Here is a 14,421-nt window from a genome sequence, read left to right as displayed (position 1 = left end):
AGTAATCGGTATTAAATTTAGTAGTAATGTTTACAAAGTACAAGTTTAACAATTGGGTTTGCTATTTATCAAATAAAATAAATATACTGAAATAAACGTGATAAGAAAAAAACAGCAATAATAGAGATAAAGTAAATAAAACATGCAATTTATAACAATTTGGAATACAATAATCTGACAAGCATTGTTGTACCTCTGTATTGTAAAATCAATAAAGTCGTACAGGTACGCCACCAACTTTATTTGGTGACGTCGACAATTTTAGTTACCCGGATGAGCAACGTGTAGAAATTTTGTCGTGTTAGTCAGCCATGATAATTATAAAATGACAATGCAAAATGGTAAGTCAAATTCTATTATTAATCCTGCTCAATTGAACATGTTTATGAACATTTATTGTTGTGTAAACATAAATATACAAAAATAGTACCTTTGAAAACTGAATTATCCATTGATAATCAGTCAATCATTGGAATATGATCGGTCCGGGTGACCCTAGGGATCGAGCATTGTTCAGATAAAATGTAGGTGTTGCTATCGCTGTTATACAATGACACTGGAATTGTTCACACGCTATTTTTTGTACTAGTTTGACAGGTACCTAAATTATGACAGAAAAACAAATCAATAGTTGCTAGGAACCATCAATGCATACTATAATTCCCTATTGCCATTAATGAATGAAATTGGACTATTCCATTATTATGTTTTTTATAGAGGTTTGTACTTTGTTATTTACAAATCAAGGTACTAGCCTATAATATTAATATATATACAATAGTTTGATGAATTAGACCATGTAAATGTTGGGCTAAAAAATATGGCAATAAACACTCTATCCTGTAATATTTTTAATATCAAAATGGTTAAACATCTGGATTTTTGACAATTTAGTAAACATATTACAATTTTTAAATCTTATTTTATTTTTAAATTGGTTATAAATTCTTCTAAATTGCACTATTCAATAGAAATGTACAAACTGCAAGATATTGGCATATTGACAATGTATTTTACTCCTTCTCTCAAAAGTTTTGAAATATTTTAAAATAATTTTGAAATTTAAGTCTTCTGACCTCCATGACTTCTAAAGGCCTCCCTCACCCCCAAAGCACTGAGTTTTAGTTTGTGTTCTCATCCTCTATTATTATATATACTATATGTTTTATTGCACACAATTTTGTATTATGTATCTAGTATATTAAATGAATGAATCCTATCTGAAGAGAGAAGTACTAACATGCTTATTCCCATCTTACCGTTATGCCATCCATGCTATCATTGTGCCTCCATAAATATATAGCGCCTGGTTCTCCTAAAAAACATAAAATATTATTGTTGCTACTAAAAATAACTATACAGTATAAAATTGCTTCTTCGAGTCAAGGAAGACAATGAGGTCAATAACTGATTACGTTGTTTACTGAGGCCTAATTGATAACTCAGAGGACATTTCATTTGATAATAATTATCCTGAATAAATTACCATTGCTTAAACACAAAAAGCAATATTGAAATGTTTGCTTCTCAAAGATCATGAATCAACAGATCAAGTATCTTGGGTAAAACATGGTACAAAAATAAACCAGACATTAGACAGTTCACGATATTCCTTTAAGAAGAATAAAAAAAGCAATGAAGTCTATGAGTATAGTTTAACAATTGATCCAGTTGAAAGATCAGATGCTGAAGATTATAGATGTGTGTGTTTGATACTTCAACAGGCATAATATCCTCAAGAAAAGCTTACCTGAACGTCCTCAAAGTACCATCAAAAGAGTATCCAATGTGTTACTTCAGTCAACCTTTATATTACATTGGTGATGTCATAAAAACCATGTGCATGACAGAGAGGACATCTACAGATCTTTCTATGGAGTTCACTGAAATGACTAAGCTAGCCTCATCACATGAAAATGATACCCACATGTGGAAAACCTTAGAAGTCTCTGCAAAACCAAATATAAATAATACACAGTATAGTTGTGAACTGTATATTGACATTATAAATAGCAGACGATATTGTTACACTGGTCTATTTTCTATTTTGATAGATTTAATATATGATTATACAAATGTATTGATTTGCGATGAATGGAACATCCCAATCTCTCAGTCTGCCAGAGTTTGGTTTAACACAAGTAGGTAAATTTATGAGCCCTTGGTTTAACACATACGGTAGGTAAATATATGGGCCCTTTGAGAATAAACTTGCAATACTTTGACAATACTGTAAATACCTATTAACTATTTTTGTTAATTGTGCTATAGTAACCAGTTTTATCGATAAATAAAAAGGTCGAAAATTAGCCATTTTTTTGAAAAAAATCCGTGTACTAGTACAGGAAAATTTTCGAAAAATGGCCGATTTTCGACCCTTTTATTTTTTGGCATAAATGGTTACTATTGCATAATAAACATGCGCAGAGTCGAATAATGGGTTCTGCACATGTCAATTGTGCTATCATAACCATATTTGACATACATGGTTACTATAGCACAATTGACATGCGCAGCACCCATTAGTCGACTCTGCGCATGTTAATTGTGCTATAGTAACCAGTTTTATCGAAAAATAAAAAGGTCGAAAATTTGCTTTTTTTTTTAAAATCCCTGTACTATAGTACATGGAAATTTTCGAAAAATGGCCGATTTTCGACCCTTTTATTTTTTGACATAAATGGTTACTATTGCATAATAAACATGCGCAGAGTCGAATAATGGGTTCTGCGCATGTCAGTTGTGCTATCATAACCATATTTTACATAAATGGTTACTATAGCATAATAAACATGCGCAGAGGCGAATAATGGGTTCTGGGCATGTCAATTGTGCTATAGTAACCAGTTTTATCGAAAAATAAAAAGGTCGAAAATTTGCCATTTTTTGAAAAACCGCTGTACATGGAAATTTTCGAAAAATTACCGATTTTCGACCCTTTTATTTTTTTACATAAATGGTTACTATTGCATAATAAACATGCGCAGAGTCGAATAATGGGTTCTGCGCATGTCAGTTGTGCTATCATAACCATTGACATAAATGGTTACTATAGCACAATTGACATGCGCAGAACCCATTAGTCGACTCTGCGCATGTTAATTGTGCTATACAGTAACCAGTTTTATCGAAAAATAAAAAGGTCGAAAATTGGCCATTTTTTTTGAAAAAATCCCTGTACTATAGTACATGGAAGTTTTTGAAAAATGGCCGATTTTCGACCCTTTTTTGACATAAATGGTTACTATTGCATAATAAGCATGCGTAGAGACGAATAATGGGTTCAATCTGCGCATGTCAATTGTGCTATCATAACCATATTTGACATACATGGTTACTATAGCACAGCAGAGCAGAGTCGACTAATGGGTTCTGCGCATGTCAATTGTACTATAGTAACCAGTTTTATCGAAAAATAAAAAGGTCGAAAATTGGCCATTTTTTTGAAAAAATCCCTGTACTTAGTAACTAATTTCAATCCATATACATTCAAGTCCTCCTATTTCAAGATCCTTTCTGTGACAATAATTTAAATTATTATTAATTTATATTGCTACACCACCTCCATGTCTTGTTCTGTCACATCTTAATAAATTGAAACTTTCAATAGCAATTTCACCATCAGTTATAGTTTCATCACAAAAAGTTTCATTTATACATAATACACCAATGTCACATATAATATTTTTGGTTAAATGCTTAAGCATGTCCATCTTATTTACATGACCACGTATATTCAATTGAAATAATTTTAATCCTTTACAACTTATTTTAGTTATTATTCCATTTAACAAATTAATAATATTGCTACCTGATGCTGCGGAGTTGTGAGACATATCAATAGCAACACTAGGATTAAGAAGAATTTGAGTTAGTTGAATTACCTGACATTCCAGTGTCATAATTATCATTAAAATTACATGTAGCTGTTTTTTGAGAATTTTCATAATTGATTTCATCAGCAACTTCATGTTCAATTTCAAGATCAGCGGCTACACTTGCTTTGCCAGATTCTCAATATTGTCCAGTTGTACATAATTTAGCTTTGTGTCCGGTTTGATCACAGCGCCAGCATAAAACTGGTTTGCCATGTCTGCAAACATTTCGCGTGTGTCCTGTTTCACTACAAAAATGGCAAAAGGTGTTCATTGATCTGTTTGAAGCATGTTCAGCTTTGTGACAAATTATTTGGACTGCTCTGTTGAGACTCTTGATTAAAGCCGATGTTCCTTTCTTGTTTAGATGCAATCCGTGTCTTGTAAATTTAGAAGAATCTATTCTACCATAGCTTGATAGAAACGCTCTTGTGTTGTCTATAAATGCAAGTCCATAGATTGATTGAAGCATTCGGTTTGCCTGAATAACATTGTTATTGATTCTTTCATTATCAAGGCGAGGACAAATACTTGAAATGTATACGTTACCAGATACTCGTTCTTTAAGCTTAGACATTAATTGTTCATCTCCAATTGTCGCAAGTTGAAATCATGTGCACTGACATCATTTGTCCCACAGTGAATTATTACATGTTCAATATTGGTAAGATCCAAATTTTGTATCGTGTGATCAAGTTGGTTGGTGTTTGATCCTCGTAGTGTTCTTATTGATGTGTCATAAAGGCCCTTTGTCTTGATGTGTTTCAACATAGAGTCTCCTATGATGAGATTCCTGCTTTTTATTGCAGGTACGTTGTGATGAACATTGTCAGAATGCTCATGGAAAGCTTCATTCTGGGTTACATTTTGTGCAATTTGTTCATTTGATTCATCAGAGAACATCATAATGGTTTGTTGATTCAATATCAACTGGGTCATTTGTTGGAATGGGTTTGGCAGCTTTTATGTGGCTTGGTTGACACTCAAATTCTGCATTGATTTGCACTAGTGACTCTAAGCTTTTCAATTTCTCTTCTAGAACAGCATTTCTATCACTAAGTTCATTAAATGCCGAGGTAAGATGAACAAAATTTGAATGAAGATCATGGTTCTCTCCTAGCTGTTTTCTTAGATCTTTGACCCGATCTTCAGCACTTTTTAGTTGCTTTTTCAGTGACAGTACTGTATTGGTTTGATCCCATGAGTTTGATGTTTGGATTTCGGCATCTTTCGATTCAATCACTGTTTGGCAAGATGTTGTAATCTTGGCGGATCGACACAATGTTTTACGGATTGGTGTTGATGAAAGCAAACATGGAAAGTTATCTATTGTGTTTAGAAATTTGTCGTATCCATAAAAACTAGAAATGGAAGTGGATGAGCTAAACATGCTTGTAATTGTAGAAGCCAGGTTAGACATTTTTAATCAGATTGAAAAAAAAGCTAGCTCAAAATCTTCAAATCTTCACTTGGGTGATATTGAATCACAGTGTACACAATACAGTTCAGAAAAGCACTCTTGGCCTATATAAATATATATTTAACTAAGTAGAAAGCCAGATCAACTGGAGAAAGTGCTCAATACCATGGTTGTACATATATATTTGTATATGATAAAAGGAACTTAAAATAAATTTATCTACTAATATTTGTTTTTGTTATTAGTACATTTCTTTAAAATAATAATACTGTAATTCTAAATCATTCACTGAAAATGAAGATTCCTACAAAAAAAAAAACCAAAATTCACTGAACATGCCTACAAAACATCTAAAAACATATGCTTAATATTGTGTTATAAATAAGAAAATCATCCTATTCCAGTACAAACAAGTACGTAACGTTCCTCATCCCCCATCCTCATTTTTTAGACTAACATTAATTGTTTTTTTTTTCAAATTTGCTTTTCAATAATTTGCCTGTATTATTGATCCTTATACAATGACACTTGAATTGTTCACACTCTATCTTTTGTATGGAAGGCAATCGCCGCCAAAAATACAAAAGTAAAACAAACAACGTACTTTCCCAAACGAACAACCTACTTTCACAAACGAACGATCTAAATTAAAACAAAGAACGTACTTTCACAAACGAACAACCTACTTTCACAAACGAACGAACTAATGTAAAACAAACAACGTACTTTAAAAAACGAACAACCTACTTTTACGCAAACAACGTATTTTTTACAAACGGACAACGTACATTGATAAACGAACAACCTGCTTTACCAAACGATGTAGATTGCCGAATGAACTAAGGACTTGTCAATTTTTTAAGTCGGGTAATTGCAAAAGTTCCGATAAGAGGATATGCCTTAGGGATCTCAAAGCGAGCAGCCTGTATCTTGCGCGCGTAAGCAAAACTCATCCTGACAAATGGAGGAAAAGTGACCCTCATGAAAATGTTTTCTGGAAGATGTTGAATTCTAGATACGAATTCATGTAAAAATGTTGCGTATCGGATGTTGTGACATCATTTATGGCCAGTTGAATTATAAAAGTCGTATTTTTATCTTTTGCGTCATAGTTCATTTAAAATAGCGCGCATCTATATTCTACGCATCCAAATTCTTCAATTCTACACGTTAATATGTTGTTGCTCAGATAAATTCCTTCCAAAATTGCTATCTTCGTGTTCATTCACGTCATCATGATAAAAATTGAAATAAAAGGCGGGTCCCATAATTTTACCTATGCTACACTGTATGTAGTTATATAGTGTATACTCTATATTCTTAGACACAAAATAGAGAGCTCCCTCACTATTAACAACATTTTATTTTCCTCAGGTCATGTGGTGTTTTTATACCCGACTTAAAAAATGGACGAGTCCTTAGTTCATTCGGCAATCTACATCGTTTGGTAAAGCAGGTTGTTCGTTTATCAATGTACGTTGTCCGTTTGTAAAAAATATGTTGTTCGCGTAAAAGTAGGTTGTTCGTTTTTTAAAGTACGTTGTTTGTTTTACATTAGTTCGTTCGTTTGTGAAAGTAGGTTGTTCGTTTGTGAAAGTACGTTCTTTGTTTTAGTTTAGATTGTTCGTTTGTGAAATTACGTTGTTTGTTTGTGAAAGTACGTTGTTTATTTTACTTTTGTATTTTTGCCGGCGATTGCCTTCCATAGTTACCAATCAAGGTACTAGCCTATAATATTAATAAATATACAATAGTTTGATAAATTAGACCATGTAATTTGACAATTTAGTACTTGAATGGAATCACAATTTTGAAATCTTGTTTTATTTTTAAATTGCTTATAAATTCTTCTAAATTGCACTATTCAATAGAAATGTACAAACTGCAAGAAATATTTTTAAATAGTTTGTGTTCTCATCCTCTATTATTATATATACTATATTAGTCTGGGCTCCAGACGGAGTTTTTTCTTAATATTAGTAAAAATATAAACATTTTTGCACATATGGCGTTTCATACGTGTTTTACTTGAGTTTGGATACTCCGTCTGGGGAAACACGCAAAAGTCACGTGGTTTGACACCAAGAATTCTTGGTGCATAGATTATCTGGTTGACTAGTTTCAGCTGCATGCGATTGGCTACTCACTCGTACACTGTTTTAATATTCATATTTCAGAATTTCAAAGACTCAACAACTAAGATGGTACGCATGCGCTATGTTACGTTTAGACAATGTACTTGGGTACATTGATCGGGACATTGATGAAAGTTTCTGAAGGCTAGAAATGATTTTATATGCCTAGGCCTAGTAGTAGTCTGGTAAACATTTGATGGGATTTTCCCCAAGAACATGAAAACTCGTCTTGCTTCTCCGCAAATCAAACATTGAATGGATCATTTAATATTACGCGGAGATAATTTGATTTAAATCCCACCTAGACCCTTTCCTGTTCTGTGTAGTGGTGTCGTAGCCCTGTCTGTTGTGTGTGAATCCTGTTGTGTGCCGGTGGTGGTATGTAGGCCTACCTCTTATTGGCGTTTTATTTGGCAGATCATACGTGCGAGTTGAGTAGGACCTACGAAGGAGGCCTAGGCTAAAGACTAAACAATTAATAAACAAAACAACTTGGCAACACGATTTCATATTTCAACAGTCTCGATCGTACATTCAGCACTGTACGTACTCGATCTTTTTCATTTTGAAACAAAATGATCATTGGTTGATTTGAAATCCATATTTACATACCGCCCGCCCCATATAGCCAAATACGGTATGATAACCTACGTCATTCTTATCAGTTGTTTGCGGTCTGCAAATCGATTTCTATACGTGTTTCACAAGTCTGTATTTTCAGACAAAAATCGCGGTCGAAATAAAAACAAATAAATAAAAAAAAAGACAATAAATACAGACTTGGGGCAAGTCTAATACTATATGTTTTATTGCACACAATTTTGTATTATGTATCTAGTATATTGAATGAATGAATCCCATCTGAAGAGAGAAGTAATATGTGTAACATGCTTATTGGTTATCCGCACTTGGCGGATAACCCCTTGTTATTGTCAGGATCATTTTTTTTTTTTTTTTTCTATCTTATTCTTCTTTCTTTCCACAAATTTTGTGCCTCCATAAATATATAGCGCCTGGATCTCATGAAAAACATAAAATATTATTGTTGCTATTAAAAATAAATATACAGTATAAAATTGCTTCTTCGAGTTTGGGAAGACAACCCGGAAGACAAAGCACAAACAGTGTAGAGAGAGGTCAACTGATCAGTGGGAAAGCCAGTCGACAAATCGTGTCAAATTTCGACTCGGAGGGCGCCCTACTTTTCTAATTTAGTTCAAAATTGTTAAATTTTATGGTGTTTGAAAAACACAATATTTGTAAATTTAGCTGATTATCGGAAAAATATTGTTAGTGAAATAAATTCATAAATGGTTTTAATATATTGTCATGTAAAATTAAATGTACTGTATTTGAACAAAACGATAATCTGTAATTTAACGGCAAAATCAACCAATGTCTTTTTTCCGAAATTGTACCCTAGAAAATTGTTAAAATAAAATATTTAGAAAAATTGAACAGTCCTGAATTTAAAATCCCTGTTAGAAAAATTAATAATCTACAGAATACGATATTAAGATAAAAAATTCGGTGGTTGGGATGCAGCTCCGACTATTCAAACTAAAGGTACCTCTATTTGTTCCATCGAAAACTAGCGAAACCGCCATTTTGTAAACACATCGTCATCGTGTTTATGAATTTATTTATAGCGAACGATATACGCGATGTTTATAATTGTCCGCGTATAAGAATTCATATAAATAAATACATTCCAATACAACGTATATTATTACTTGTTTATTTATCACAATATACATTTTAGTTGAGGAATATTTAACATAACTATTATAATAGCTTTTATACGAGTCCGAGGCCTAGCCCTATTTGGCGAGCGATTGTTCCAGGGGCGGAAAGTCACTTAGTGACGTTGTGATCGGGCGCGTCGGGCCTAGCTAATAATAATTATAATATGACCTGAAATAAGCGGCTAACAAGAACTGTTATATACTTGCTTACAATTGTTTTGTTATCGATGAACAAACAAGCTATTAGATTGAATAACAAATTATTTATTCTTATTTTTGGGGTAAAAACATGTACAAACTAGTACTGTATAATATAAATTAATACTAGTAATAGTATTAATAAAATATAAAATAGGCCTAACATACAATAAATATTCAATTTTTAAGGTCTACCACATGACAATAACATAATATACAGAGTATAGTGTAGTAGGTTTGCATTCAACATAAAACATTTGTATTGTAATTCATCTAAATCCTCTGCAACATACATATATTATTTGTAATTCAACATTTTGTTTTAAATTATTAAATTATAGTTTGGGTATGACAATGTCGGTAGGTGGTACCGGTGTCATCTTTTTATCCACTTCACTCTCAATTTGAAGTCACAAAGATGAAGAACTATGCATCATCAACGATTCCTGAAAGTGTCAGAAAAAATAATAAATATTATTTTTAAAAAATTCTAATGTCTGGTTGTATATATAATTATAATATTTATATGATGGCCTAAAAAATAAAATGGGGCTGTATTTTATAATTTAAATTACAGTATTTACTATTATTTATATAATCTAGGCCTCTTTCCGACCCGCAACTCGCACTTTCCGACCGCAATTCGCATTTTCCGACCCGCAACCCGCACTTTCCGACTCGCAGCTCGCATTTTCCGACCCGCAACTCGCATTTTCCGACCCGCAACTCGCACTTTCCGACCCGCAACTCGCACTTTCCGACTCGCAACTCGCACTTTCCGACTCGCAACTCGCACTTTCAGACTCGCAACTCGCATTTTCCGACTCGCAACTCGCATTTTCCGACCCGCAACTCGCATTTTCCGACTCGCAACTCGCACTTTCCGACTCGCAACTCGCACTTTCCGACTCGCAACTCGCACTTTCAGACTCGCAACTCGCACTTTCAGACTCGCAACTCGCATTTTCCGACCCGCAACTCGCATTTTCAGACCCGAAACTCGCACTTTCCGACTCGCAACTCGCACTTTCCGACTCGCAACTCGCACTTTTCGACTCGCAACTCGCATTTTCCGACTCGCAACTCGCACTTTCCAACTCGCAACTCGCATTTTCCGACCCGCAACTCGCATTTTCCGACCCGCAACTCGCATTTTCCGACTCGCAACTCGCATTTTCCGACTCGCAACTCGCATTTTTCTACTCGCAACTCGCACAAAAGAAACCCTCCAGTACAACACAGTACAACACACGTCTCGCTATCGCCTATACTGTACTGACACATGTGTCTCGCGTTGCCGAAACCACGCTCACAGCTAGAAAATGTACCTACTTTTCGAGGCCTGAGAATACACGAACAAATTTTGAACAGGATAGAAATATATGGAACGCCTCCTCTGCCTTCAGTTCACATTTATCATGCAGTACACACCAATCGTCATGCAGTACACACCAATCGTCATGCAGTACACACCAATGGTCATGCAGTACACACCAATCGTCATGCAGTACACACCAATCGTCATGCAGTACACACCAAACATCATGCAGTACACACCAATCGTCATGCAGTACACACCAATCGTCATGCAGTACACACCAATCGTCATGCAGTACACACCAATCGTCATGCAGTACACACCAAACATCATGCAGTACACACCAATGGTCATGCAGTACACACCAATCGTCATGCAGTACACACCAATCGTCATGCAGTCAAATATTGCGTAATTTATACCGCCACCTATCGACAAAATCGAATATCACGTGAGGTTTATTAGACGGCTGTAAAACTAAGACTATTTAAACTTCTTTTATGGAATTCAATAATTGCAATGGCCTCCTAGCCGCGCCTGTGTCTCGCATAATAAATTATTGTATATATAAAAAACAGAGCATTCACAGAGATGTGTAGCGGTTAAAATAAGTACAGTATGTCAAACATAAAAGACATCTTAGAGTCGATGGCCTAGTTTTACAGCCGTCTAATAAACGTCACGTGATATTCGATTTTGTCGATAGGTGGCGGTATAAATTACGCAATATTTCACTGCATGACGATTGGTGTGTACTGCATGACCATTGGTGTGTACTGCATGATGTTTGGTGTGTACTGCATGACGATTGGTGTGTACTGCATGATGTTTGGTGTGTACTGCATGATGTTTGGTGTGTACTGCATGACGATTGATGTGTACTGCATGACCATTGGTGTGTACTGCATGACGATTGGTGTGTACTGCATGACCATTGGTGTGTACTGCATGATAAATGTGAACGACGATTGGTGTGTACTGCATGACCATTGGTGTGTACTGCATGACCATTGGTGTGTACTGCATGACCATTGGTGTGTACTGCATGACGACTGGTGTGTACTGCATGACCATTGTGAACTGAAGGCAGAGGAGGCGTTCCATAGAAATATATCATACTCGATTAAACTAATATTATTCTTGATAAAACAATTGATTATAATTTTTGTAATTTGTTGGGATGCACCTCCGACTATTCAGAAAATGGACAACAAAACAGTAGTCAAATCGTACCACATTTATAAATTTCACGAGTCCCGACTTCAGTCGCCGAATGTATTGTATTAGCTTCGGTTTCTTTGAAGGAAACCGATTGGTTATCCAATTATACTTATTAGGAAATGCTTTTACCATAATAGGTAATGTTGGGCGGTTCTTAAATATTCATGAGAGCTTAAAATAAAACAGCACTTATTTGCTAGGCGATGAAAAATCGTGGTTTTAGTTTTCAACGATAGGTGGCGCTTCAAAATCGTCATTGCGGAAGTAAGTCGATTTTACACGATTTAACGGTCAAAACGCGAAGTGGCTTTCCCACTATGATTACGTTGTTTACTGAGGCATTGATAACTCACTATAAATTTCTGAAACTATTAATTTGATGGTTTTCTTCTCCTTGCATTCTTTTCAGGCATCTGTTGATAGTTCAACTAACACCTCTAGGCTTTGGTGTCTTTCTCTTCTGGTTATGATTATTTCAACTTCAGTTTCTCAGGACATTTCATTTGATAATGATTATCCAAAAGATGCTACATTTGCTGAATCAAAGCAGGCAAGATTTGTTTGTTTTCTGCTAAAAAATCATGAATCAACAGATCAAGTAACTTGGATGAAACATAACAAGAAATTAAACCGAACAGAAAATACTCGATATTCTTTTGTGAATAAAAGAATAACAGATAGAATCTATGAGTATAGCTTAACAATTGATCCAGTTGAAAGATCAGATGCTGCAGATTATAGATGTGTGTTTGATACTTCAACAGGCATAATATCCTCAAGAAAAGCTCACCTGAACGTCCTCAAAGTACCATCAAAAGAGTATCCAATGTGTTACTTTAGTCAACCTTCATATAACATTAGTGATGTCACACAAATTATTTGCCTTTCAGAGAAAACATCTACATACCTATCTATGGAGTTCACTGAAATGACTGAACTAGCCTCATCGCATGAAAATAGCACTCACATGTGGTTAACTTTAGAATTTCCTGCCATACCAAGTATAAATAATACAGTTTATAGTTGTAAATTATATATTGATATAATAAATGACAGAAAATATTGTTATACAGACCCACTACTAATTTTGAACAAATTAAATGTTGTAATCCATGGTGACATTCAATATTCCTCAAATCAAACTGCAAGTCTCACCTGCAAAGGTAACTACACTGATACTGCTAAGTTTACATGGACTTCTGAAATTTGTTATACTGACAATAACAATGTCAACAAGTTAACCATCTCATCTGTACTACCCGAGATGCATGGCACCCAACTCACATGTAATGTTTATGATAACGACTTTACTGGCTCAGATACTGTCATTCTTACAGTGGAAGGTGAACCCATGACAACAACTGAAACAACAAGAAAGCCACCAATAATCTCACCCATCTATACAGTGCCACTTAAAGATGTAGAAACTGTGATTCAGGAGAACTTTGAAATTATTCAACACTTTGTTGTAGTTTGTTTCATTTTAATAACTTTAATTATGTTATGTTGTATTTTGGCATTTAAATTGTTAAAATTGACTAAAATTAATCAACATCTGAAATTGAAATCCATGTGAGTACAGACAGACTGGGATAGTAATAGACAAACTAAACAGTGAGGAGATGTTTGAAATTATTAAACACATAGTTAATTTTGATTTTAATAATTTCAGTTTCATATGTCTTTGGGTTTGGTTGTTTTCAGACACTATATGCAATATTTTAAAGTAGCTGATATTTGAAATATAATATAAATAAGTAAATACTCAAAACTGAAAACAACATTATGTACAGTAATTAAGGGCAGAATGTCTGCCACAGTATTTTTACAATATTAGTAAATGTACAAAAACACTATTCCTGCGCCAATTGAATGGTATGTTTGTTAACGTTTGTAAATATTTATAATATTTTAATTGTCATTAGGTTCTACACACAGATGTGACATTGGTCATTGTCTGGAGTGATTTAGCATGTGACCTAACTTAGTAATTTAGTTTTCATTGCAATTATTTCTGTACAGAAGAAACAACAATGTTGACAACAGAGTTGCATGATTGGAAACCATTAAAGATGATATGAAACGATTCCAAAAAGTTTGATTTTATGTTTTCAACACGTAGTATATACTGTTACATACAGCTGACTGTTAGAGTACATTTCAGAGATGACGATGACGCATAAAAAACAGCCCTAAGAAATGAAAAAAAATCCGCCTGTGACGTCACAAGCGGAAACTTTTGTACAGGAGGAGATAGGAATTTTTGGGTTAATCGTCCACTGCGCCAAAACTATTTCGATATTAACTTATCCGCTTTACAGTTTCATTCTTAAATGATTAATACATCGTAAATCGTTGAAATATTTTCTTCATTTTTTTATATAAATTGATAGGCCTAGCATATAGGCCTAGCTAGTATAGTAATATATAAATGCTTTATTTTAGGGCTAGTAAGTAGTAGAGTAGGCGTACTACTAACTAGTCTACTAGCCTAGCTAGGCCTAGACCT

At 34.3% G+C, this 14,421-nt stretch overlaps 1 protein-coding gene across 3 annotated transcripts; it reads left to right on the top strand.

Moving 5' to 3' along the window:
* Positions 1-305: 305 nt before the first annotated feature.
* LOC140040995 (uncharacterized) lies at positions 306-13,990 on the top strand. 3 transcript variants are annotated; one of them, XM_072087325.1, is made up of 3 exons: positions 322-341; positions 2,055-2,145; positions 12,322-13,990. In XM_072087325.1, the coding sequence occupies exon 3, from the start codon at positions 12,379-12,381 to the stop codon at positions 13,486-13,488; it is 1,110 nt and encodes a 369-aa protein (XP_071943426.1). In that variant the 5' UTR covers positions 322-341; positions 2,055-2,145; positions 12,322-12,378; the 3' UTR covers positions 13,489-13,990. The 3 variants fall into 3 exon arrangements, 2 of the variants coding, with proteins under 2 accessions (XP_071943425.1, XP_071943426.1); XR_011842799.1 differs by lacking the exons at positions 2,055-2,145; positions 12,322-13,990 and adding an exon at positions 1,383-2,013 and having other exon boundaries at positions 306-341; XM_072087324.1 differs by lacking the exon at positions 2,055-2,145 and having other exon boundaries at positions 320-341.
* The last annotated feature ends 431 nt before the right edge of the window (positions 13,991-14,421 follow it).

This window comes from Antedon mediterranea, chromosome 2, assembly GCF_964355755.1.
Source record: "Antedon mediterranea chromosome 2, ecAntMedi1.1, whole genome shotgun sequence".
Lineage (NCBI taxonomy): Eukaryota > Metazoa > Echinodermata > Crinoidea > Comatulida > Antedonidae > Antedon > Antedon mediterranea.
The sequence above is the reverse complement of the archived record's forward strand: the minus strand, read 5'-3'. Positions and strand labels throughout refer to the sequence as shown.